This window comes from Eschscholzia californica, unplaced genomic scaffold, assembly GCF_041429995.1.
Source record: "Eschscholzia californica isolate CP2 unplaced genomic scaffold, dmEscCali1.0.p SCAF_1, whole genome shotgun sequence".
In the NCBI taxonomy this organism is placed as follows: domain Eukaryota; kingdom Viridiplantae; phylum Streptophyta; class Magnoliopsida; order Ranunculales; family Papaveraceae; genus Eschscholzia; species Eschscholzia californica.
This window is the reverse complement of record NW_028238198.1, coordinates 33,970,974-33,993,612: the sequence shown is the minus strand read 5'-3', so window position 1 is coordinate 33,993,612 and position 22,639 is coordinate 33,970,974. Positions and strand designations below refer to the sequence as shown.

The 22,639-nt window shown below is 36.8% G+C and overlaps 1 protein-coding gene across 1 annotated transcript; it reads right to left on the bottom strand.

Annotated features, from left to right (window-relative positions):
- Positions 1-7,361: 7,361 nt before the first annotated feature.
- On the bottom strand, positions 7,362-8,430 carry LOC147566277 (uncharacterized). The gene has a single exon (XM_086668285.1). It carries the CDS (start codon positions 8,296-8,298, stop codon positions 7,465-7,467), a length of 834 nt encoding a protein of 277 aa, XP_086524411.1. The 5' UTR covers positions 8,299-8,430; the 3' UTR covers positions 7,362-7,464.
- Positions 8,431-22,639: the final 14,209 nt, after the last annotated feature.

The following is a 22,639-nucleotide window of genomic DNA, read 5'->3' as shown; positions in this document are numbered from 1 at the left end:
CGCACAACTGACATTTAACTAAAAGTCAATTTTTTTTCGTCCACGTGGGGGTGTAAATCAAACAGGAAATTGGGCCGGAGGCCCAATTTCTAGTATTTTTTTGTTAAAAAGACAACCCATCTTTTTAACTAGCTAGGCCCCAAGTAAGTTATAAAAATAGGCTTGAAGGACATTTTTAAAGGCACCAACTTTTTAAGAGTCAAAAATACCCTTCATTCAATTAGAAATACCTAGTAATAATCTAACTAATAAATCAGGAACTTGAGTTTTTCTCATGAACGAACTGAGTTGGATTGTTGACGCCGATTAAAATTTCTGGGGTTTGAATCGATTTTGGCTATAAGATGGGTTGATGTTTTTAGGTTTTGGTGATTTAATCTATTTGCTTGTTGTTTGAAGAGGCTTTTAAGGGGTTTGATTTAGTTTTTGGTTCTAAATTCTAGAGAGAGAAAGTTTTATATACTTTCAATGGAAGGAGAATTTGATAGTGTTTCAAGGTATAATCCAACTTCTTCATTGCTTTATTTTCATTAAGTTATGAATGATGGATGACAATTTGTTAGTTTTGACGTTTATGTTCAAACTTATTTGTTGGATTTATATGGAAGTTGTGAAAGTATAGTTGATGCAAGCAATGTGTTTGATAAAATGCTTGAAAGAGATGTTGTTGCTTGGAATGCAACGTTAGTTGGTTATACAAGACGTAGGTTGGTTGAAATAGCTATAAAGTTGTTAGATGAAATGCCTGTGAGAAATATTTTTTTTCTTGGACAATCATGATTGGTATTTATGTTCAAATTGAGAATTTCATGAAAGCTTTGGAAGTTTTTCGAAGAAAAGTAAAATGATGGTGCTAGAGCTTATAAAATGACTATTATGAATTTGTAGGGTTTTAGCTAGTTTTTCGATACAACATTCTATTAGACAAAATATAATAATTTGTAACAAATTTCATGTTAAATCAATTCAAAAACTAATTTGCAAACCATTGCATGGCATTGCAAGGTGTTTGCAAGGCTCTGCAAGGTGTTTGCAAGGCTCTGCAAGGTATTTGCAAAGCTTTGCAAGGTGTTCGCAAGGTTGTGCATGGTATTTGCAAAAGTCATGCAAGGTGTTCGCAAGGCTCTCCAAGGTGTTCGCAAGGCTCTCCAAGGTGTTCGCAAGGCTCTGCAATTTGTTTGCAAGGCTATCCAAGGTGTTTGCAAAAACCATGCAAGGCTCTGCAAGGTATTTGCAAGGCAGTGCAAAGTGTTTGCAAGGCAGTGCAAGTTATTTGCAAGGTATTTTCTTAGACTAGGGTTAGGTTGGTCTTTTTACTGAAATTGAAAATTACATAATTGCCATCAGGGAGGTGAAGCCTAAAAAACTTTGATGAATTCTTTTTAACCAAAATCATAATTTCTTAGGGAGTTTTGGCCAAATTCCCCTAAATCAAAAGGTTAAAAAGAACGAAAATGTAATTCTAATATTCTATACATTAAAACATGTCAGTCGATTATGTGAGGTATAAGTCTGGCCGTTCATTTTTGTTAGGAGTTTGATGGAGATCACATCCGACGACCGACACAAAATCTTCTTCATCTGATTCGAATCAAAACAAATGAATATTAGTGTCAATAATTAGTGTAAAACCCAAAATTGACTACAATATCTTTTTATTTATAAGTGTAAAAAGTGATGAATAAAAAAGAGAGAATGTAAACCTAATTTCTTTGTAGAAGAGTGAAGTAACTCCGGCTTATCTAAACAAGATATTAAGCTAGTTCATTTCTTTTCTTTTTTTGAGAACAGCTAGTTCATAGTTCAACAAAAAAAAAAACGAACAGCTAGTTCATTTCTACGTCAGGTATATCACTCGAAGTACCACTGCATCTTTTTTTTTTTTTTGACTAAAAACTCATGAAGAAAGATGGAAGTAAGAAAATCTTACGAAATATTTGACAATGAGCTTAGTATCACTTGTTCTAATTAAAATTTCCTAATGGACCATTCCCTTCTAATTTACAACTGTCATTGACCTAATTTTGGCCTCTTAAACAAATTATTTTATATGGTTTGTCTATAGACAGAAGGGCGGCCAAGGTCCATTTGATGCCCTCCATAAACTCCACCTACTTCATATTACCACTTTAAAAATCAGATTAACAACTTTTGTTGTCAACATAAAAATACATATCAATGAGAAAACAAAAGAAAATAGATTAACTGTAATTGATGTTATGATTAACAAATTTGTTTATAATATGATAATTTCTGTTTTAGTATGATAATAATTATCATTATCAATGATGGAGTAGAATATACTTATATTTATATTTCTTCATCAAAAGATATCGTAGAAGATAATTAAAAAGTTATTAATATTATTATTTTAATTCGTGTTTATTGCCCCTACCTATTTTTCAGTAGGTATAACCAAACTCAGATGGAATTTTATATTAGTTAAATAAATTTAAAGAGATGATGTTAAGTTCCATATATAAGTTGGTCAATTATATATAGGGTCTACGGGTTTTAGGCCCTAAATAAAATTCAAAAAGGATTAAGATCCGATCTTTCCAGAAAAAGTGATTTTAGTCACTTTTTCTTTAGGAAAACATATTGTTGATACATAATGTGTTACGTATGACACATAAAAAAAAGTGAAATAAAGTATGAAACTTTAACAATAAATATGAAACAAAACAAGAATCAATAAACAGAAAAACACTGTAACTTTAACATCTAGACATACTTTAACTATACTAAATGTGTTTTGTTTTACAAATATACGTAATTGATACTAAATAACGTGTATATTGCGAAACAGATAGTAAATTTGAAATCACTCGAAAAAATCTGAGAAAAAAAGAAAGAGAATATAGGGGATTGGTTTTCAAAAGTGAGTTTTTTCTTATATAAAAGGTTATAATGAGTATTATGATTAAATAGAAATGATAGAGATCTGTTTTTTCTATAAAGATGGGTCAATTGGACAAAATATCCATTATAATTTTTATTTTGACTTAAAATCCTATATTAATATTAGAGTGGACTAAATATGTGTTTAGGTGTAGATTTTTGGACTAAGAACTCAAAAATTATTAAATATAAGGATCTAATTTATGCAATGTATAATTTTGGTCCCAAATTAAAAGTTGGCTCATATGACCATTCGCGTGGAACTTCTATCTCAATTCCTGCTGATAAGTATGGGAGATATAATCTTTGTCAGTGAATAACAGAGCATACATATCTTCTTTTTTTGTTGAAAGGGAGAGCAAACATATCTTACGAAAGATACCCTCTTCCCTTATTGTATACATTGTATCACTTTGATTGGATTTTTCATCTTTTTATATATCGCATTTTCCAAGTTATTATTATTTAAAATATAATTTTTTAATTTTCTTTTGCTTTTTCCTAAGATCGGTTTACGTTAGACTTATTCACTTTTTATTTCGACTTTGATTTTTTTTTTTTTTAAGTTAATAAGTGAAAATCAATTCTAAGTGGTAGCAAAGTAAGTGCAAACTTGATATTTTTTTTGCACTTACTTCGTAAGAGTTAAAACAAACATTTTTATCCTTATCCCAGTGTAATAATCAGTGTCGAGGTCAGAAAATTTTATGAGCGGGGGCATTTTTTTGTTATAGTTAGTGAAAGAATTCCATAGTATACGATCAGGCTAGAATCAAAAAATCAATTTTCAACAAACTTTTATTTATAGTTTAGATATTCCATGTTAATTTTGATTTACAACAAGTAATCTCTAATTTTGTCATCAATATTGTTTGGGAATCTTTCCCCAAATTGCATTCCCAAAAAACATTAAAATAAAAAACAAAGAAACAAAGGAATGAAGAGATAGTGGTGAAGATTAAGAAAAAATGGTGAAGATTAAGAAAAAATGGTGGAGATGATGGATAGCAAGTGATCATAATGGGAAAAAATAATGAAGATAAACTTTTCTCTCTAATAACATGTTTATTATAACAAACGTGTAAAAAAACAATCTTGAAGTCCAAAATACAAGTCACTGAAAAATCAGACAGAATCAAAATTAATGGAGTTATTTACAAAACTCATCATCTCTACAAAGTCGTTTTATTAAGTTGGTCACTTTGAGGAGGCCAAAATTGAATTAGTTCAATTAATAAGAACCAACTTTAGACCAAACATGCATTTTATAAAGTATTTTCAATAAGCACATCTTAAACCAAACAATATTTTCAACTAACGTAAATAGTAGACATTCGAGGAAAAATTGTAAGTAGTGGAAATTCTTAAAAAAAAATGTGTTGTGTGTGTCGATCACAAGACCTCCACAACGTAATCCAAGCATTTCACCACTTAAGCTATAGAATAATTATGTTCATAAAGTGTTACTATAAATACATAATATAGTGACTAGTGCAATTTAACACATACGAGTCATTAGGGTCGCAGGGCACGTGCCCTCACGGCCCCTATGTGGGCTCGCCCTGGTAATAATGACGACTATAATCATAACTAAAAATGAAACTTTAAATAATGGATAAATACAAAACTTGTTTATAACTTTAGGAAAAACTCCCCCCTTTCAGCACTCATTTTTCACCGAAGCATTTCTCCTAGATTACTTTCATTTTTCTTTCTTCACTAATCACGGAACCACCCAAACTCTATGATGTCACGTGATATCTTTCTCTGTCATGATTCTCAATTATTTGCAGTTTATGTTCCTACACAAAGAATTCATAACTTAGGTTTTTTTAACTAAAATCGCGAGCTTAATGAATTAGTATAAAATGCTAGCATTTTAATATTTCAAGGTCCAAATAGATAATTACTCATTTTTATAACACTTAAATTTGATATAGAAACAAAAATCATGCACTTAGAAGTGGTAGAAAACAAACGACATAACACTTACAATTGATATCAGTCACTAAATAATATTCACTTAGTAAGTGGTAGCACTAAGTGCTAAAAAAAAATCAAACACGCCAGATTCTGGCTCAACTTGTAGAATTTTCTAAATATTGATTTATATACTAGAATTTTCTACAATTAAAAAAGGATTAATACCAATTTGACCCCCACAGGTGTCTGATAATTCAATTTGGCCTCCAATTGTGTACGGTGGTTCTATTTGCCCTTAATTTTTGTCAACCCTTCCATTTCTACCCTTGTGAATTTTTTTTATTTGTCTAACTCATATTTCTTTCTCCACCACTTTCATCCTTCCCTCTATTCCACCTCACTTTCTTCAATCTAAGAAGGTTGTCGATAGAAGGTCGCTGATCGACGACTTTTTGTCGGCGAATTTATTTATTAACTCTCATATCTTCTTCTTCTTCCACCACTTTCGTTTTTTACCGGTGAAATCGGGGCATTTAGTAAACTGCCATGTTAATCCGCAGTTTACCTTCATTTTCGCAGAAGACAAACATCCGATCCTATTACATTTTTGAGTTTTGCATAGAGTGTAAATGCATGGAAAATCTAACCTAGAACGAGCGTTTTTCATCACATATTAACCGAGACAAACACAAACGATGAGGGAAAACATAAAAAATATCAACGTAAAGAGAGAAACTAGAACTTAGTATTTCACCTACTATTATAGCAGATTCACCAACCAGTTCTCGACTGATGACTTTGGCATTTAATAAGAAGAGTGAAAATCTATGGACCATGAAGAAGATGAAAAAAAGAAAGACTACATGTTTGGTTAAGTTGGGAGAAAATTTATAGGAAAGAAGAAAGGAGATTCGTTTGGGAAAGAAGATATGAGAAACATTCACAATATACGTAAGTGATAATTTCCGGACAACTAAGTGAATGAGCTGATGAAATGACCGACACTAGGGAAGGTAAAATCGAAAGAGAAAATATGACGAAGAACATCAACTAGACGAGAGAAACAAAAACAGGAAATTGGGCCGAAGGTCCAATTTTTTGTTTTTTTTTTTTGTTAAAAAGACAACCTATGTTTTTAACAAGCTAGGGCCCAATTACCTTTTTAAAATATTCTTGAAGGACATTTTTATAGGCACTCACTTTTTAAGGGTCAAAATTACCCTTTAATTAATTTAAAATACCTGGAAACCCAATTTAAAAACACAGAAAGTTTTCTTAACGAATGAAATGGACGAGCTAGGGAACTTGGAGAAAACCGAGCTGAATCTCGAGGGTTTGAAATCGATTTTTTCTATAAGATAGGTTAATCTACTTTAGGTTTTGGTGATTTAATCTATTTGGTTGTTGTTTGAAGATGCTTTTAAGGGTTTTGAGCTAGTTTTTGGTGAAGAATTCTAGAGAGAGAAAGTTTCAATTTCATTCATAATTTGCTAGGGTTTCAAAGGTTTTATATACTTTCAATGGAATGAGAATCTGGTAGAGTTTCAAGGTATAATCTAACTTCTTCATTGCTTTAGTTTCATTCAACAATATATTATGAGTTAAGAAAAGAGAATCATGAGTTTTGAATGTCAAGTTGTGGAAGTATAGTTGATGCAAGGAATGTGTTTGATAAAATGCTTGAAAGAGATGCTGCTTGGAATGCAATGTTAGTTGGTTATACAAGATTTGAGTTGATAAATGTTAGTTCTCATTATGTCTTCTCTTGCTATTGTCTTCATTTTTTTTGATGTGTTATGTTTATGTAACTGATTGTGATAGTAGATGAACTTGAGACCATTGTGGCATCAGTTGCAACTTAAGTGCAAGGCTCTGCAAGATGTTCGTAAGGTGTTTGCAAAGCTATGCAAGGTGGTTGCAAAACTCATGCAAGGTGTTCGCAAGGCTCTACAAAGTGTTTGCAAGGCTCTGCAAGGTGTTTGCAAGACTCTGCAAGGTGTTTGCAAGACTCTGCAAGGTGTTTGCAAGGCTATGCAAGGTGGTTTCAAAAATCATGCAAGGTGTTCGCAAGGCTCTGCAAAGTGTTTGTAAGGCTATGCAAGGTGTTTGCAAGGCTACGCAAGGTGGTTTCAAAAATCATGCAAGGTGTCCGCAAGGCTCTGCAAAGTGTTTGTAAGGCTCTGCAAGGTGTTTGCAAGGCTTTGCAAGACAGTGGAAGGTGTTTGCAAGGTATTTTCTTAGACTAGGGTTAGGTTGGTCTTTCCACTGAAATAGAAAATTACATAATTGCCATCAGAGAGGTGAAGCCTAAAAGAATTTGATGAATCTTTTTTAATCAAAGTCATAATTTCTTAGGGAGTTTTGGCCAAATTCCCGAAATAAAAATAAAATAATCTTAGTATTACGTGTAATTTAAGGGTCATGCAGAAAGCTAATCATAAGAGTCAATCGGAAATGACCCCCTTAAACGGAGACAAGGAGCCCACTCCTGATTTTATACTTTCATGTGATAAATTAAACAATTCCATGCTAGGAAGTTGATATAGAAGTATAAAACAGAGTATTCAGATATCACAAAAAATTATTTACAACATAATCATCACCATTAGCCAAAGCCAAAAAAGTAAACCTAACATGTCTTTACTTTAGCATGCCGGGTTCCGACAAATCATCAACCGGCGATTTTTTAACGTTCCTAATATCTACAGAGAAGAGAGTATTAGCTAGGCCGGAATCTTCATTGCCCGAAAGACTCTTCCAGCGAGGCCGCCATTCAGCCAAAATCTCCGGTATATGACGACTCACACGTGTGTCCCAAATTCTTAATGCAACATTTTTACTGTTTTCAATTCCGGTTGATATAATGACTGCCGGCAACAACATTTCCGTTTTTATCTCTGTAAAAAAAGACTTATCACTAAAGTCCCACATTGAAACAAGACTTTCAGTAGATTTCTCTAACCCTAATTTTAAACCTAATCCAAATTCTCCTGACCATGATTTTACTACGCGTCTACCGGTAGGAAAGTCAGACCAGGTTAAGGGATTTAAATTATACCCTTGGTATTCGTCGGAATTACGAGAACCTGCCACTCTAAAATCTTCATCTCTGTTTTGTTCGTCTTCCTGTTCGCTTTCAAATTCTAATGAGCAATTGCTCGAGTCATCATCATCACCATCACCGTCGGTATATTCTTCGTCGTCGACGTTGCCGGTTTGGGTGGGTAGTGTATGGGGAGAAGGATGTGAAAGTACTGTTTTAACCTTACGAGATCTACGAATTACGAGTTCGAATTTGGTGAAGGTTGCTAGAAAGGCAAGAATAAGAGCTCCTAATGTCCAAAGACTGAAAATTTGATAGATTTCATGAATTCCGGCGAGAATGCGGGAAATAAAAGATGGGTTTTGTTGTAAACGATTAATTTCAGCTTGAAATCCGTTTATTCTAGTAATGGTTGCTGGTATTATTTCCATTGAAGAAAATCAGAAATGTTATTCTAGAGAAGAAGGAAAGAGACTTATTGGTTTGCTTTTGATAGGTGTAGAGAGAGAAAGAAAGAGAGGCTTGGTTGGAGTTGTGATAATTCTAGAGAGAGAGAGAGAGAGAGAGAAGAGAAGAATTGGACCTCTATATATAGGGATTGACATTGAGAGAGAAGGGAAGAGGAAATGGATGATGAATATTAATTTGGTGATAGATGACGTGCCAATAAAATCCTGAATTAGATTGGTCAGACTTGAGAGGATCTGAATCGGATGAATTGGATCAGTGATCCAGCACGTGGGACTTGACATAAATGAGTCAGCATCAGATTGGATAGGACTTGTTCACATTAAATTCTACCAGCCAGATATGGACACGTGGGTGGATATCCTTAACCATTATAGTGGTTGTAGTATCTCAAGATTATTCTGGTCTGATAGTAATTTAAACTAGTACAGGTGTTCCTTGCGTGCCAATGACTGTTTTGTGCTTACCATTTCTTTCTTCTTCTTTTTTTTTTTCTTTGAGAATCTTTTTTTTTTTGTTGAGTACTTATAAGTTTTGTGCTTACCATTTCAGTCCCATAAAAGAATAGACTACTATTTTAAGGTGTCCTTATAGTTATTGGAAAAGCAAGTGCCACGATTGTTCTCTCCCCTTGCTTCCAATAAAACATATTATAGAGAATTAGAGATATCAAAGAAATATTTTACGTGTGAAATTAATCGCAAAACTAAAATAAAAAATTTCAAAACTCACCAGAATCTAAGGAGTTATCGAAAGCTTAGACAGTCAGAAGCGTCTTATACTTGAAGGTTAAAAGCATAGAGGTGATATTATAGTGTATTATACTTGAAGACCATTATATTTGAGAAATCGGTTCTTGCTCTTTTGTCAACATAATGAGCAAATGAGCTCAAAATATGTGAGGTTCTTACTCAAACACTTTATTTTAGTGTCTTTATAATGTGCTATTGGCCATTGATAGAAAATGGATCCATGAATATTTTTTCTAGACATAATCTCTTCTTCATTTTGGAAGAAGTATAATCTATTCTTTATTACATACAAGGTCGTGCATGGGGTGCGGGTTGTAGTCCGCATTGGCACTATGATTACGCATTTTTTTTTTTCAATTTTGAAGCTTACCCGTTTGGTTATTTATAAAAACGAGAGTACAAACTAAACATGGATGTAGTGGTAGCTCTGGTTCGATGTAGGTTTGAGCTCTCCAAGTAGTAATTTCATTAATTTTTTATTGAGTTTATACTTACCGTAAATGATTTGTTGATAACTTTATTTTCTTAAATTCCAAAATAATAGTTTGTAAAAATAAACGATTTTGCAAACAACAATATCTTTGTTGAAGAAAATTATGTCGAACATTTTGCAACCGCCGCTTGAGTATGCATTCATCTATTATTTAATGTCTTTTTTATAACTAAATTATTTAATATTTTTTGTTCTGTGAGGAAAAAAGTTTATTTTGTTATCTTAAATCCTTACAAAAATACCATATTTTACATTCGGACCCAAAAATGATATGTCACGACCCTAATAACATATCATACGTATAGAAAGCATTTTGTGTAGGGTTGTTTCCATATCTATCTTCCATTTAACACTACAACTAAAATACATAAGTGGTTGGATTAGTCACTAATTCAACACATGAGTGGTGGTTGACTGCATTAATAATCCATTCCCAACTAATTAGGGCAACTGAAATCATATCTTAGATCATATCTATTTGAAGATCATCTGCATTAAAGTAGAGATCATCTGTAACAATACATGCCTAAACAATTTAGACACTCCAGATCGTCTCTCTGTAACAAATCTTCTGTTACTCTCTTAGTTCAACTTCAAATGGTAAATATAAAAAATCCCTACTGTTTTGTTAGTTGTAACAAAATTGTCTTAAGATTTCAAAAAAGAATCATCAACATTCCAATACAAAAGAATCATCAACATTCGGAAGATAGATAAATAAACTTGAAAGTTGGAATAATAAGTCAGAATTTATGGCGATACTAAAGGAAAACGCATATTCATACTTTCTCCATTCAACATTCAATTATTGGGTGGGCCAAATTAACTCAAAAACAATCTTTAATCGTGGTTTACCCTTGTACCCAATAACATTATATTGTGTCTGCACTCATCAAAGAAACAAAACATAAACGATATACCGCAATATGGTTTCATAAAGATACAAGCGCACAACCTATATTAACATTAGCATGCAGTAGCTTCTACTGCGTGATCTTATCCCACAATTTATGAGTGATTATCCCAACTGATAAAGCATGGAGTAAAATCAGCATTCAAATATCTCCAAATCATTCTCAATATTTCCATATCATTTCCAACATTTCTAAATCATTTTCAATTTTGAATTTGATTTTTTTATCCAATACAGTTGTATACATATTATATATCTATAAGTACCTGTTGTACCAAGAGTTACAAGCAAGAGAAAATAAGAAATAAAATTTTATTCATGATATTTTGAGCTACAAGTTTTTTTTCTCTGTTGCTATGGCTCCCCCATCTTCCTCTAGTTCTCTTCCTACCACCACTCCCTCATCTTCAGTAACCAACTTTCCCACCCTCTCTAATCTAGTTCCTTTGGTTTCTATCAAATTAGACAATACTAACTTTATCAATTGGAGGAAACAAGTCCTACCTATCATGAAATATCAAGGTTTCTTTCATCACATTGAACAATCTGCCATTCCTCCACCTTTTCTTATCCTTGATCCAACAAGTCAGATTGAAATCCCAAATCCAGCATTTGCTCAATGGACTCGTATTGACTAGACTCTTATTAGCTGGCTCAACACCACTCTCTCACCATCAATTCTCTCCCAAACACCAGAATTTCAAACCTCTAAAGAATTTTATGCATATCTTGAAGCAACTTTTTCTGTTCAAAATACAGCTAGGAAATCTCAGCTTATAATCCAACTTCAAACCATTCAGAAAAATTCTCTTTCAATGTCAGAGTACATTGGAGAAATAAAAGAAATTTCAGATGCCATTGCAGCTACCCATACACCAGTTCCAGATATAGAGCTTGTCCTTTATACACTTAGAGGCCTGTGATCTGATTATATTCCTTTCGTTACAGCAATTGAAACAAGAGAAAACCTACCCACATTTAATCAACTTCAACCTCTTTTATATACTCAGGAAATGAGATTAATCCATAAAAAATCATTGTTAAACAATACTCTTTCTACCGCCCTGGTTGCTAAGACTGAACCATTATCCACTTATCAATCAAACCAGATTCAGTCTAGTCAGACCTATACACCCAAAGGTGGTCGTGGTGGTCGAAATGGTGGTAGGAGACGAGGAAGAGGTCGTTCAAACTATTATGGACAGCAACAATGGTCTTCTTCAAATCGGAATCAACAAAAGTCAGTTTTGGATACACCTTCCTTTCCTACACAACAACGGGTCATTTGCTAAATTTGTGGACGTCCGGGGCACACGGCTCTTCAATGCTATCATCGTAATTATCAGAATTATCAATCACAAGATATACCTCAGTCTTTTGCTGCATATCAACCTTCATCTATTCCATATGATCCAAATCTTTATGCCGATTCAGGTGCCTCAAATCATATGATTAGTGATTCTTCAATGTTGGTAACTAAAAGTCCATATTATGGACCTGGTCAAATAGCTATTGGAAACAGGACTATTTTACCCGTTCATAACGTTGATAAAATAATTTTGGGTCCACCTAATCTTCTCTTACCTTGAAGAATGTTTTTCACGTTCCGTCCATTTCTAAAAATTTAATTTCAGTTTCTCAACTTACCAATGATCATGATTGTCTAGTAATTTTTGATCGTTACAATTTTTTTGTTCAGGCTCGACAAACAGGGAAGTTTTTACTTCAAAGTCTTAACAAAGGCGGTCTTTATCAGTGCTCAAGTTCAGCCCTTCGAGCTCTAAATAATAATAACCTTAGGTCTTGTCATTCTAGTTTTTTAAGTACTAAAATAAATAGTGATGTTTGGCACATGATATTAGGTCATCTAAATGCTCGTGTTTTCTCTAAGATGATTTCTAATGCACTTTCTTTTGAATCTTTTAATTCTAAATGTAGTGGTTTATGTGATAGTTGTATGCTTGCAAAACATCATAGACTTACTTTTTCTCAATCATCCAATTGATCAAATACTCTGACCTCCAAAATACATTCGGATTTATGGGGTCTGTCACCTATTACTTCCTGATGGGCCCATAAAGTTTCCTAAATAGGTCTATACCGCAAGTGCACGGTGGTCAAGTAATAATTCTGGTGAGACCGGGTCGATCCGCAGAGACTAATCAAACCCATTCTAAAACTTGGAAGTAACACGGTTTTCTTTTAAAATTTGGTTTGGGTTTTGGTTTGGTGATGAACTGATAAAATAATAAACTATTGAAAGAAAACAAGTGCTATGATACAAGGGACTCAATGGTGGAGATAACCTAGGATCTTAGAATCCATTTTAACACATACTAATAACCATGCATATCTCTCGTATTACTCAAGTATTGGTAACCTATTATACCAATTATCGGAAAATAATCAAATTAAAGCCGAATCACTAAAGTCTAAACTCAAAGCTTCGGAATGTCAAAGTCGCAATGATTAACTATCAATTTGTAAGGATAACCCATTAAAGACACTTAGTCTAAACATGAATCATCAAACTATAAAGCATAGCTAATGAAAAGATCTTCGTAAATCGACACCTAGACTTCAGTATTACTACGGTTAAAATATTTCAAGATATTAAAGCATGAAAAGAGTCTCACTATTGATATGTTAAGACTTCCTCATAAACCTTAGTCGGATAGAGACTTAGCTACACAAGATCATCATCATGGCAATAGTAAACAAATGAGCTTATTACAAAATCAAATATAAAGGTGAAGAAGATCACCAAATAAAAATCTCCAAATTTTACCATCATCATCCTCATTAAGGAGCAACACTCTCTACAATTCTCTCTTTAAAAGAAGAAAATGAGAACACTGTTTACAGTTCTCTCTATCTCCAACTCTCTACTCTATTTTCTTCTATAGAACTCAGCAAAGAAAAAATGAAGAAGAAGGGAAGAAGCCTCTCTACTGTTCTTCTTCTCTCTCTAGATATTCATGAAGCTCAGAGAAGAAGAAGAACTCAGAGACAATTGTTTGATCAAGTCCTAGTTGCTATCCCCCTCATTAAGCCCTCCTTGATGATGCCTCTATTATTTGTTTATATAGAGAGAAAAGGAAGAAGAAGAATTAGAACTGGTTCATCTTCTCTCTCTCTCTCTCTATTGTTTACTCTAATAATGGAACCTCTATCTTCCTTCAATCAATCTATCTTCTCCAATAAAATATTCAGCTGTGAAATCCTCTCTCTAAGAATCCATCAAACCAGCAAAATCAACCAAAGAGAAAAAGCATTCCCAATCTCTCTAATCTTCATAGCTCATTCTTTCCATCTACTGTTATTTCATGTAGAAGAATAAAATCAGTTAAATCTCTAAGAAAATATTATTCAGCCTAGAACTCCCTCTCTCAATTTCTTAATCTCTTTCTGGAAATATTGTGGAATCGACTCTCTCTCTCTCTCAAACTCTTATAATTAGCCGAAAGCTCCATGATTCTCTTTCAAAAAGATCATCTTTAACATCTCACTGATCTTATCTCTCTCTCTCTCCAGTTAATAAGAAGATTTTCCTTCAATCACTCTCTCTCATCTCCTCAATCTCTCTTTCTATTTCAAGAGATTGAAGAAATCTCTTCTTGATTTATGTTGTTCTCTTTCTCAAATATCTCTGTGATTTTCTTCCCTCTACATAAAATCTAGTCGATCTTCCCCTTTCTCTGTCTAAAAATTAATCTTCATGACTTTCTCTCTCTACTGTATTATGGAAGAAATCTCCTTCTTCTCTCTAAATATCATATTAGATTTCTGAAATATTCTCAGAAATCTCCTTCTCTAATTTATCCATCAAACCCAATCTTCTCTCTCAATCGATTTCACAAATCCCTCTTTCCATTTGAATCTTTGTTATTTCTTTGTTAAATTTTCTTAAAAAGAAAACTTTCTGTTAAAAGAGAATTAGATGATAAAGAAAAAGAGAGAAATATCAACCAACCGTAGCTACGGCGACAACCGAGGGCTCTAAGGAGCAGTCCTAATTAAACTGAACTTTGCTCGAGCAAAAACCGGCCCTTCACCAAGGTCCCAAGGAGAAGTCCTAGTTACACTGATCGGCTCAAGCCGGCAAAGGAGGTAGCTCCGGTAGCTACGGCTGCGACCCGAGGCCTCACAAGGAGGAGTCCCAGCTAAACTCAACCCTTTACTCGAGTGAAACGTGGTCCCTGTGGATCATCGGCAACGGCGCCAAAAACTTAATGCACCCGAAAAGGTTGCACACCCAAGCGGAGGTATCAAGTAGTAATCCAGCAAAGCCGGGATCGATCCAAGTATAGGAAGGTAGTTTGGATATCGAAGGGTCTTATCCCTCGGTCTAGATATTAAAAGCTAACTTAGACTAAAAAGGAGAGAACAAGAATAAATGGGGGTTATGATATTGAATAGGAACAAAAGAAAACAAATAAAACTAACTAAACAATATATGTAAACGGGCGAGAGAGATTCGAGAGAAGAGTCGGAGGAACAAGAGTCGGGAAACAACAAATAGGTGAGAGAGGTGTCGAAGTCCGGGAATCCATAATGATAAACCTACGACTACGTATGATCCAATCTAATGTGTCGAAGTATAATCGATGTTCGACTCCTAAAGTAGATGTCTCTAAGTACTACGTATATCCGAAGATCATACTTAGTCAAACAAACATCATAATAGGTTAAACCCGAGTCATCGAGGGTGTTTGTCTAGTCGCCTAACTATGTGAAGTGCTTGAGAAGACACATGAAATTATGACTTAGACTACGATCGAAATCGAATACTTCGTTTCGTCTATTAACTATGCGAAGTGCTTGACAAGACACATGAAAATACGATCAAAACGATATCGAAATAATGAACATCAATTTATAATCAAAACATTAAATCATATTAAACATAATCACGAATTCATCACATTTCATCTCATATAATCGACATACTAAAGTTACCTAAACACGGTGATTGAATAAGAGAAATGGAAAGGAAATGATGAGAGAATCCCCCTTTTTCGTTGTGGTTCGAGGCTAAGATCGTCGGAAAGTATGAGTAGTTAAGGTGCAGCCGCTCTCCCCTTAGCAAATTTTTGGGTTCCCCATAGCGACCATCTTCTCCATTTAGAACTCAACATCCATTAAAGCTAAACCCTAGCTTTCTCTCTCTAGCAATTTCTAGTCCAAAACTAAATCAAACCACATGGGTAGCTAGCCAAGATGATGGGGAGTAAAAGCCCTAAGGTTTCCGACCAAGAAGGTTGCCGGAAAAAACAAGAAAATCCGGCAAGGTTTCCGGCCAAAAATCGTTTGAAAATCCGGTTAAGCTTGCTGTCCCGGCCGAGTGCGCGCGTCCCCCGTGCCGGCCCGACCTGCATCCGTGTCCCGGGCTTGCTCCGAGCTGCAACCGAGCATGAGAAGCTTGCTGTTGCAGGCTGTGCTGAAGACCGAACAACAGCTGCTGTCCAGCGTCCGATCTGTTGCTCCCGCGCGCGACTGAAGCTGTTGCTGGTTACACCCGAGCTGTTCCGTGCTAGATTGATCTTCACCGGCCTGATGTCCCGTCTCTAGAGCAGCCCAAGCTGCTGCTTGGCCGGCTAAGCTAAGCCGGCCTAGTGTGCTGGCCGGCCTATGCTTGGCCGACCCTCCTCCTTCTACCTTCTCTCTTTCTAGCTCCCAAACCTTTAAAACTCTAGCACCCTTGATGAAGAACCCTAGCCTCTTTCCCTCTCTCTTGATTCTTAGTGAAGAAGATGATGAATAGTTGATAGCTCCCTTTGACCCCTTTCTCTCACTTGTGTATACACAACCCTAGACTTAGTCAAACTTGACTAAGTCTTAGACCATTTTGACTTGGACCAAAGAGAGGGTGCTCATAAATTTCTCTTTATCTTGTTCTTTTTTTTTGTGGGCTTGATTTGGACTTGGGCTTTTCTTCAGAAACAAGGAGGGTGCCTTCATACTTGATCTCTACAAATCTAATTTCAAGAGACGACTTTTGCTTCCATCTTCCATAATTTCTCCGTGTCCGAACTCCGATTCGACTTCCGTTTTCACTATCAGACTCGTCATTGACTCCTCTTGTCATTTGATTTGCTTGAAATCTTTTTCTCTCGTTTTGCGCACATGAAATGATAGTGACAATTTGCTCCCTTTATTTGGATTTGCATGTTTATCTCCAAATATGATACCTAACAATAAAAACACATAAATAATTAGAAATAAAACCTGAAAAGAACTAACTCATCAAAGTAAAGTGACCTAAATGTGGCATTTTCACGCCACATCAATCCCCAAGGAGAAGTCCTAGATATAAGGAGAAGTCCTTGCGAAACTATTCATGCTTAAAATGAGGAAGACAACCCTGGTAGCTAAGGCCACGACCAGGGGCACGGGAGGAGTCCCGACGAAAACTAGTCGAGCTCAAGCCGACGAAAACTGCTCTGCTAGCGAAAGCCACGAACAGGGACAGGACAACCTCGATAGCTATGGCAACGACCGAGGGCCCTGAGGAGAAGTCCTAGTTAAACTTGCCAAGCTCAAGCTGGCGAAACCAGCTCTGGTAGCGAAAGCCACGACCAGAGGCCTAAGGAGAAGTCCTAGTTAAACTAGCCAAGCTCAAGCTGGCGAAACCAACTCTGGTAGCGAAAGCCACGACCAGAGGTCTGAGGAGAAGTCCTAACAAAACTAATTGTGTTCAAGCCAACGAAACCAGCTTTGGTAGCAAAAGCAACGACCAGAGGTTTAAGGAGAAGTCCTAGTGAAACTTGCCAAGCTCAAGCCGATGAAACCAGCTCTGATAGCGAAACTCACGATCAGAGGTCTAAGGAGAATCCTGACGACGCTAGTTATACGAAGACAACTCTGGTATAAACAACCAGGGGCAGAGCTGAAAACTCTAACATTATCCAAAACTTTTTACACAGGGCTAACTCGGGTTCTATTTTGCAGAGGGAAATAGTAAGCTTAGGGCATGCTAGACTAGGTCTGAAATTGTTTCTCTTGCAGGTGCGATCATTCGGAGCATGCGTAGTAAGCCTAGGAAATTGCATTAGTAAGTTAGGATGGACTAACTATATCCTACCTTGGGATGTTCTTATATGTGCAACAACAGGATATGGAAGCAAATCAAAACCATTAAGATTAAAACAGAAAAAAGCCATTGTAGCAGGGTCACCATTCAGACAAGAAAAGGAAGAGCATCCAGAAGACAAAAGAAAAATAAAAACAACTACGGTTCTTCGCCAGAAAGGATAGGACCAGAATGACCATCGGGACCAGGGACGAAGGAAGCAGAGCCTTCGTCGGAGTCATCACCCACATGGACCACATAATTGGTGGCCTCCTGGTCCCACTCGTCCTCGCTAAAGGGAAAGTCTTCCTCCAACCCTCGATCAACAACGACAACATTAACGGACAAGGCGACTCGCTCTTTATCAAGATGACGCAGGGGAGTAGTTTCCTTAGGAATGTAGAAACGACGAGCTGCATCCAAGGTAACTTGAAACGCGGATTTACGTTGCTGCCTCAAGATCGCCGAGAACTCATCCCCTCTTTAAAAGTCGTTATCGCCCTCTGACGGCTCATGTCGATCATCTCGAAGATGTTCTTATAAGAAGCTTGAAGAGCGACCCTATCTTTGTCCCTCTGCTGAATCAGAGTAGCCTCCTTTTCCTGAAGGGCTTGAAGCCTCCCTTCTAGACTAGCAACACGAGCATCAGATTGAGAAGACCGAAGTTCAGCACTGGTCCTGGATTGCTCCGCCTCCAGTTTCTATGAATCCCGTTCAGCGGAGACAATCTTCACGTCGTTGGCCAAAATCTCAGCTTCAGCTTTGTAAGACAAGGCATCCTTCTCGGCCTTCGCAAGTTGGGATTCTAGGCGCTCGATCGAGGATAACTGAGATGCGACGTTGTGACTAACTTGATAACTCTGAAAAAGAGAAAGAGGATACGCAAAATTGGAAAAATTACATAAGGAAGAAAAGAAGGCAGAAAAATAGCGCCAGAAGTACCTCGTTCTGAAAATACGAATAAAGACTATCGACCAAAGCTTACTAGGCATAGAAGGGAGCTTCTTTTGCTGATAAAGAGGCTGCAGATCAGCAACGCTCTCAGGAATAAGACCCTTTTTGTCTCTGACTAAAGCATTGAAAGCCGCTAGACACTTAACGTCTCCTTCATCAGGAACAAGAGTTGGACGAGTATAGTTAGGATCAGGCGAACGTAAATCGTATTTTTCAGTCGCAAGGGAAGGACGAACGAAAAAGAACTTATCCTTATAAACCTTCGGAATATTCGGAGTGGAAAAAAACGGGCCGACGCGAGAGGAAAAAAATGCCAACATTTGTCACTGGATTTGAGGGAAAAAGTCTTGTCAAAAGCAAACAAGCTCGCCTTCTCACCAAGATAAAGACAAAGGAAGTAAAACGCCATGATGGTCATAACGGCGTTGAGGCTCATGTGGAAGAGTCGCAATCCATAGAAGTTCAACAAATCAACAAGAAAAGCAGGGAAAGGAACCACCAACCCTAGATTGAAAAAAACCTCATATACGCCAACACGACGATCATCGGAAAGGTAGATCTTATCGTTAGGAGAAGGCAAAAGAAGTTTGACGGAAGCTGGAATCGCATGATTATTTCGAAGAATGTCAAGATCACCCTGAGTCATCTGACTCGAGAAGCGGTGTTGACCAGCAAAATCAGCAGCGGGAGAAGAAGTTGTCATTTTTTTAAAAGAAAACAGAGAAAGAAGGAGAGCACAACTCAAGAAATGAAGAACTGAGTAGACGAAGAAAGTAAAAGAAGAAAATATGAGCAAATCCGGAGGCTTAAAAAGACTCGCGATAGCAGTCACAACCGAAAAAACCCTAACATCTCTTCAATCAATAGCTAGAGACAATCGACGGTCCAGATCAGCCCAAAGATAGCGTTAGGAATTAATAAAACCTTAGGGAACGCACCCGCTCTCCCACTAGCAAGATACCACGTGTCCACACATGCCAAAAAACGCTGCCCTGAATAGTAATTCAGAGGGATCAGCGTCGAAAATAGGCAATCAGAGAATCAAATCTGTGGCGTCACAAAATCACGCATGAAAAGAAATTAATTACTTGCGCAGAAGACGAAACGTGTCTCGGAATAACAAATCACGCGTCAAAACGAGAACACAGCTGGGTCAGCTCCGATAAAGATAACACTTAGCCAGAAAATCTCTAATTCGTGAACATCAATCGGCTCTGGAGTATTGATAGTAAGACAGAACTCCACCAAACGGCCACGGTCTAGGTAAGGCCCAAAGAGCTTCACGATACAGCTCAGGGACAGGTAACACTTTCGACTTCTGACCTTCAAAGTAAAACACACGAGTTACTTCTACTCCTTAGTCTCTCTACTTTTAACTAAGGAGTGGCGGGACTCATGATGATGCATAAAATGTCCAGACATTGACTAACGTCTGAAGAGTCAAAGATCAGACCAAAAGTCTCTCGGAACAGCTCGGCTTAACGCAGCAGGACAGCTAAAACCCCTGATGGTCCACCATACATTCCCACAACCGGGAGGTCGGCCAGAAGAAACCAGCTCTGCACAAAACGCCCTTGGCATGGATAGATCAGCCCTAGGATCTCTAAAGGAATAAGGGGGGTCTCCACAGGTTCGACCCATATCTTACACCCATAACTGGGAAGATATCAGCGCTGCGGAATCTAATGACTTAATCCCGGACTTTCCAGAAAGATCTCAGTCGGTTACACATCTTGAAGTGTTTAAGCCCGGTTGGACTCCACGTATCTGAAGGAGGAAACTTCTCCTTTAGAGTCTATCACTCTGGCAAGATATCAACGAAGTATCCTGGAACTTAGTAACTTTCACTTATCAAAGATCCGGGATAGACTCGAAGAGAAACCCTAGATACGCAAAAGAGGTAACTTCTATTACGGTTTGACGGCCACCACCTCACCACCGCCACTAAGGATAGTCGGCCTACCTTCGCCTATAAAAGGCCCCCCACATCGTCCTTCAAAGGACACTATCTCTGGAGAACAAGCACACCATCTCTCCTAAAAATAAGATCCCTTCACGCCAGAAGGATCACCCCCAAAACAGAGTTCTCATAATTCGCCCCCCCAAAAGGATCAATCAATATTAATTCTTTTATTGCAAAGAGCACCCTGATTGTCTTGAGCGTCGAAGCGGTTTTCAAACCCTTTGCAGGTCTTCCCCCTCGGAAACAGACGAACATGAACAAAGAATCAGGAGCTGGAGCAAGGAATCAAGAGCTGGATAAGGAGTCAGGAGCTGAAGCAGAAAGCAAGGAGCAAAGAAGTAGAACATAGGAGTGGAACAAAGCAGAGAAGTGGAGCAGAGGAGCGGAGCAGAGCAGAGAAGCAGAACTGTATAGAGGAATCTCCCCTCTCCAAACAGAATATACCATAACGGAGGCTGTCATGCATCAACTCCCTTTTTCATGCTGACTTAACCGGGAGCCAATTTTCGACATCAGCAATCACTACAGCTGAGATCGCATGGATCCAATTCTTATTACGTGATTTAGGGATCTATATGAAGCTTCCGCCTATTCTTCACTGCAATAATATAAGTGCCACTTACATGACCCATAATCTGATTTTACATTCAAGGACCACACATATGGAACTTGATTATCATTTTGGTCATGAGAGAGTAACTAGAGGAGCTCTAAAGGTTGTCTACATACCGACGCATCACCAAATTGCAGATATATTTACAAAAGGATTGGCCAAAGTTCGGCATAAATTTCTTTGCTTCAAGCTTTCACTTCAAGATCCAGACGTTCGGCTTGAGAGGGGGGGGGGGGGGGGTGGGGGGGGGTGGGGTGATAAAGCATGGAGTAAAAGCAGCCTTCAAATATCTCCAAATCATTCTCAATATTTCCATATCAATCCCAATATTTCTAAATCATTTTCAATTTTGAATTTGATTTGTTCTTACCCAATACAGTTGTATACATATTGTATATCTATAAATACCTCTTGTACGAAGAGTTACAAGCAAGAGAAAATAAGAAATAAAATTCTTTTCACCAACAAGGTCACTGTCAATATTGGTTTTAATTTCACTTGGGTTAACACTGTTTTGGTTAAACCATTACACTCCACCGAACTCCTATGTTTACGAATACGAGTTAAACCTAGTCCAAAACACACATTAGAAAATCTAGCAATAAAAGTGATTTAGACCTTTTAAAAGATGATAAAAACATTAAAGCATCTATTTTGGTGAGTCGTTCATCTTGAGGGGGTCAAAATGGGATTAAACCTTCATTTTACTAGGTCTCGGCTTTGGAACATAAAGAAAAGTCTTTGGATTGGGGGCATAAAGATAAAGACTTTGGTGAACAAAATTTGACTCAGAGGCATCTTCATTTTAAATTCAAAAATTGAACTTTTTTTTGTTGTAATCTTCATATCCTCGTGATTTTCTCTGTCCTTCTCTCTCATTCTCTTTTTATCTCTCTCATGATGCTCTTCCCACTCTCTCATTGTTTATATATATATATATATATATATGTCTCACTATCTCTCCCCCCTCTCTCATGATCTCTTCTCATCTCTCACCGCGCATCTTTCATCGAAGTTGCTTTTTTCACCTCTCCTCCTTCAGTAATCACGGAACCACCCAAACTCCACGATGCAACGTAGTCCATTTCTCCCTCGTAATTCTTTATTGTTTGTGTTTTTATGTTTTCAATGCTAACTATTCATCAATCTTAGTTATTTCTTAACCTAAATCATGAGTTTAAGAAATTAGTATGAAATGCTAATATTGAAATACTTTAAGGATAAAATAGATAATTACTCATTTTTATGACACTTAAAATCAATATAAAAACAAATATCATGTACTAAAACTGATGGAAACGAACGACATTACATTTACATTTGATATCCCTTACTAAGTAATTATCAATAAGTGGTAGCACTTAAAGTGGGTATCTACTTCACAATGCGGAGGTCCTAGGTTTGGAATTGCAATTCCATGGAATCGAAGTTAGGACATCGAAGAATATTGAACTTGGGTATAAATAAAGTAGTTTATGTGTGTGCTTTAGGCGTCGGACTTTAGGCTATTTTAATTCGTCGGTCTTTGGACCGGCAGTAATTCG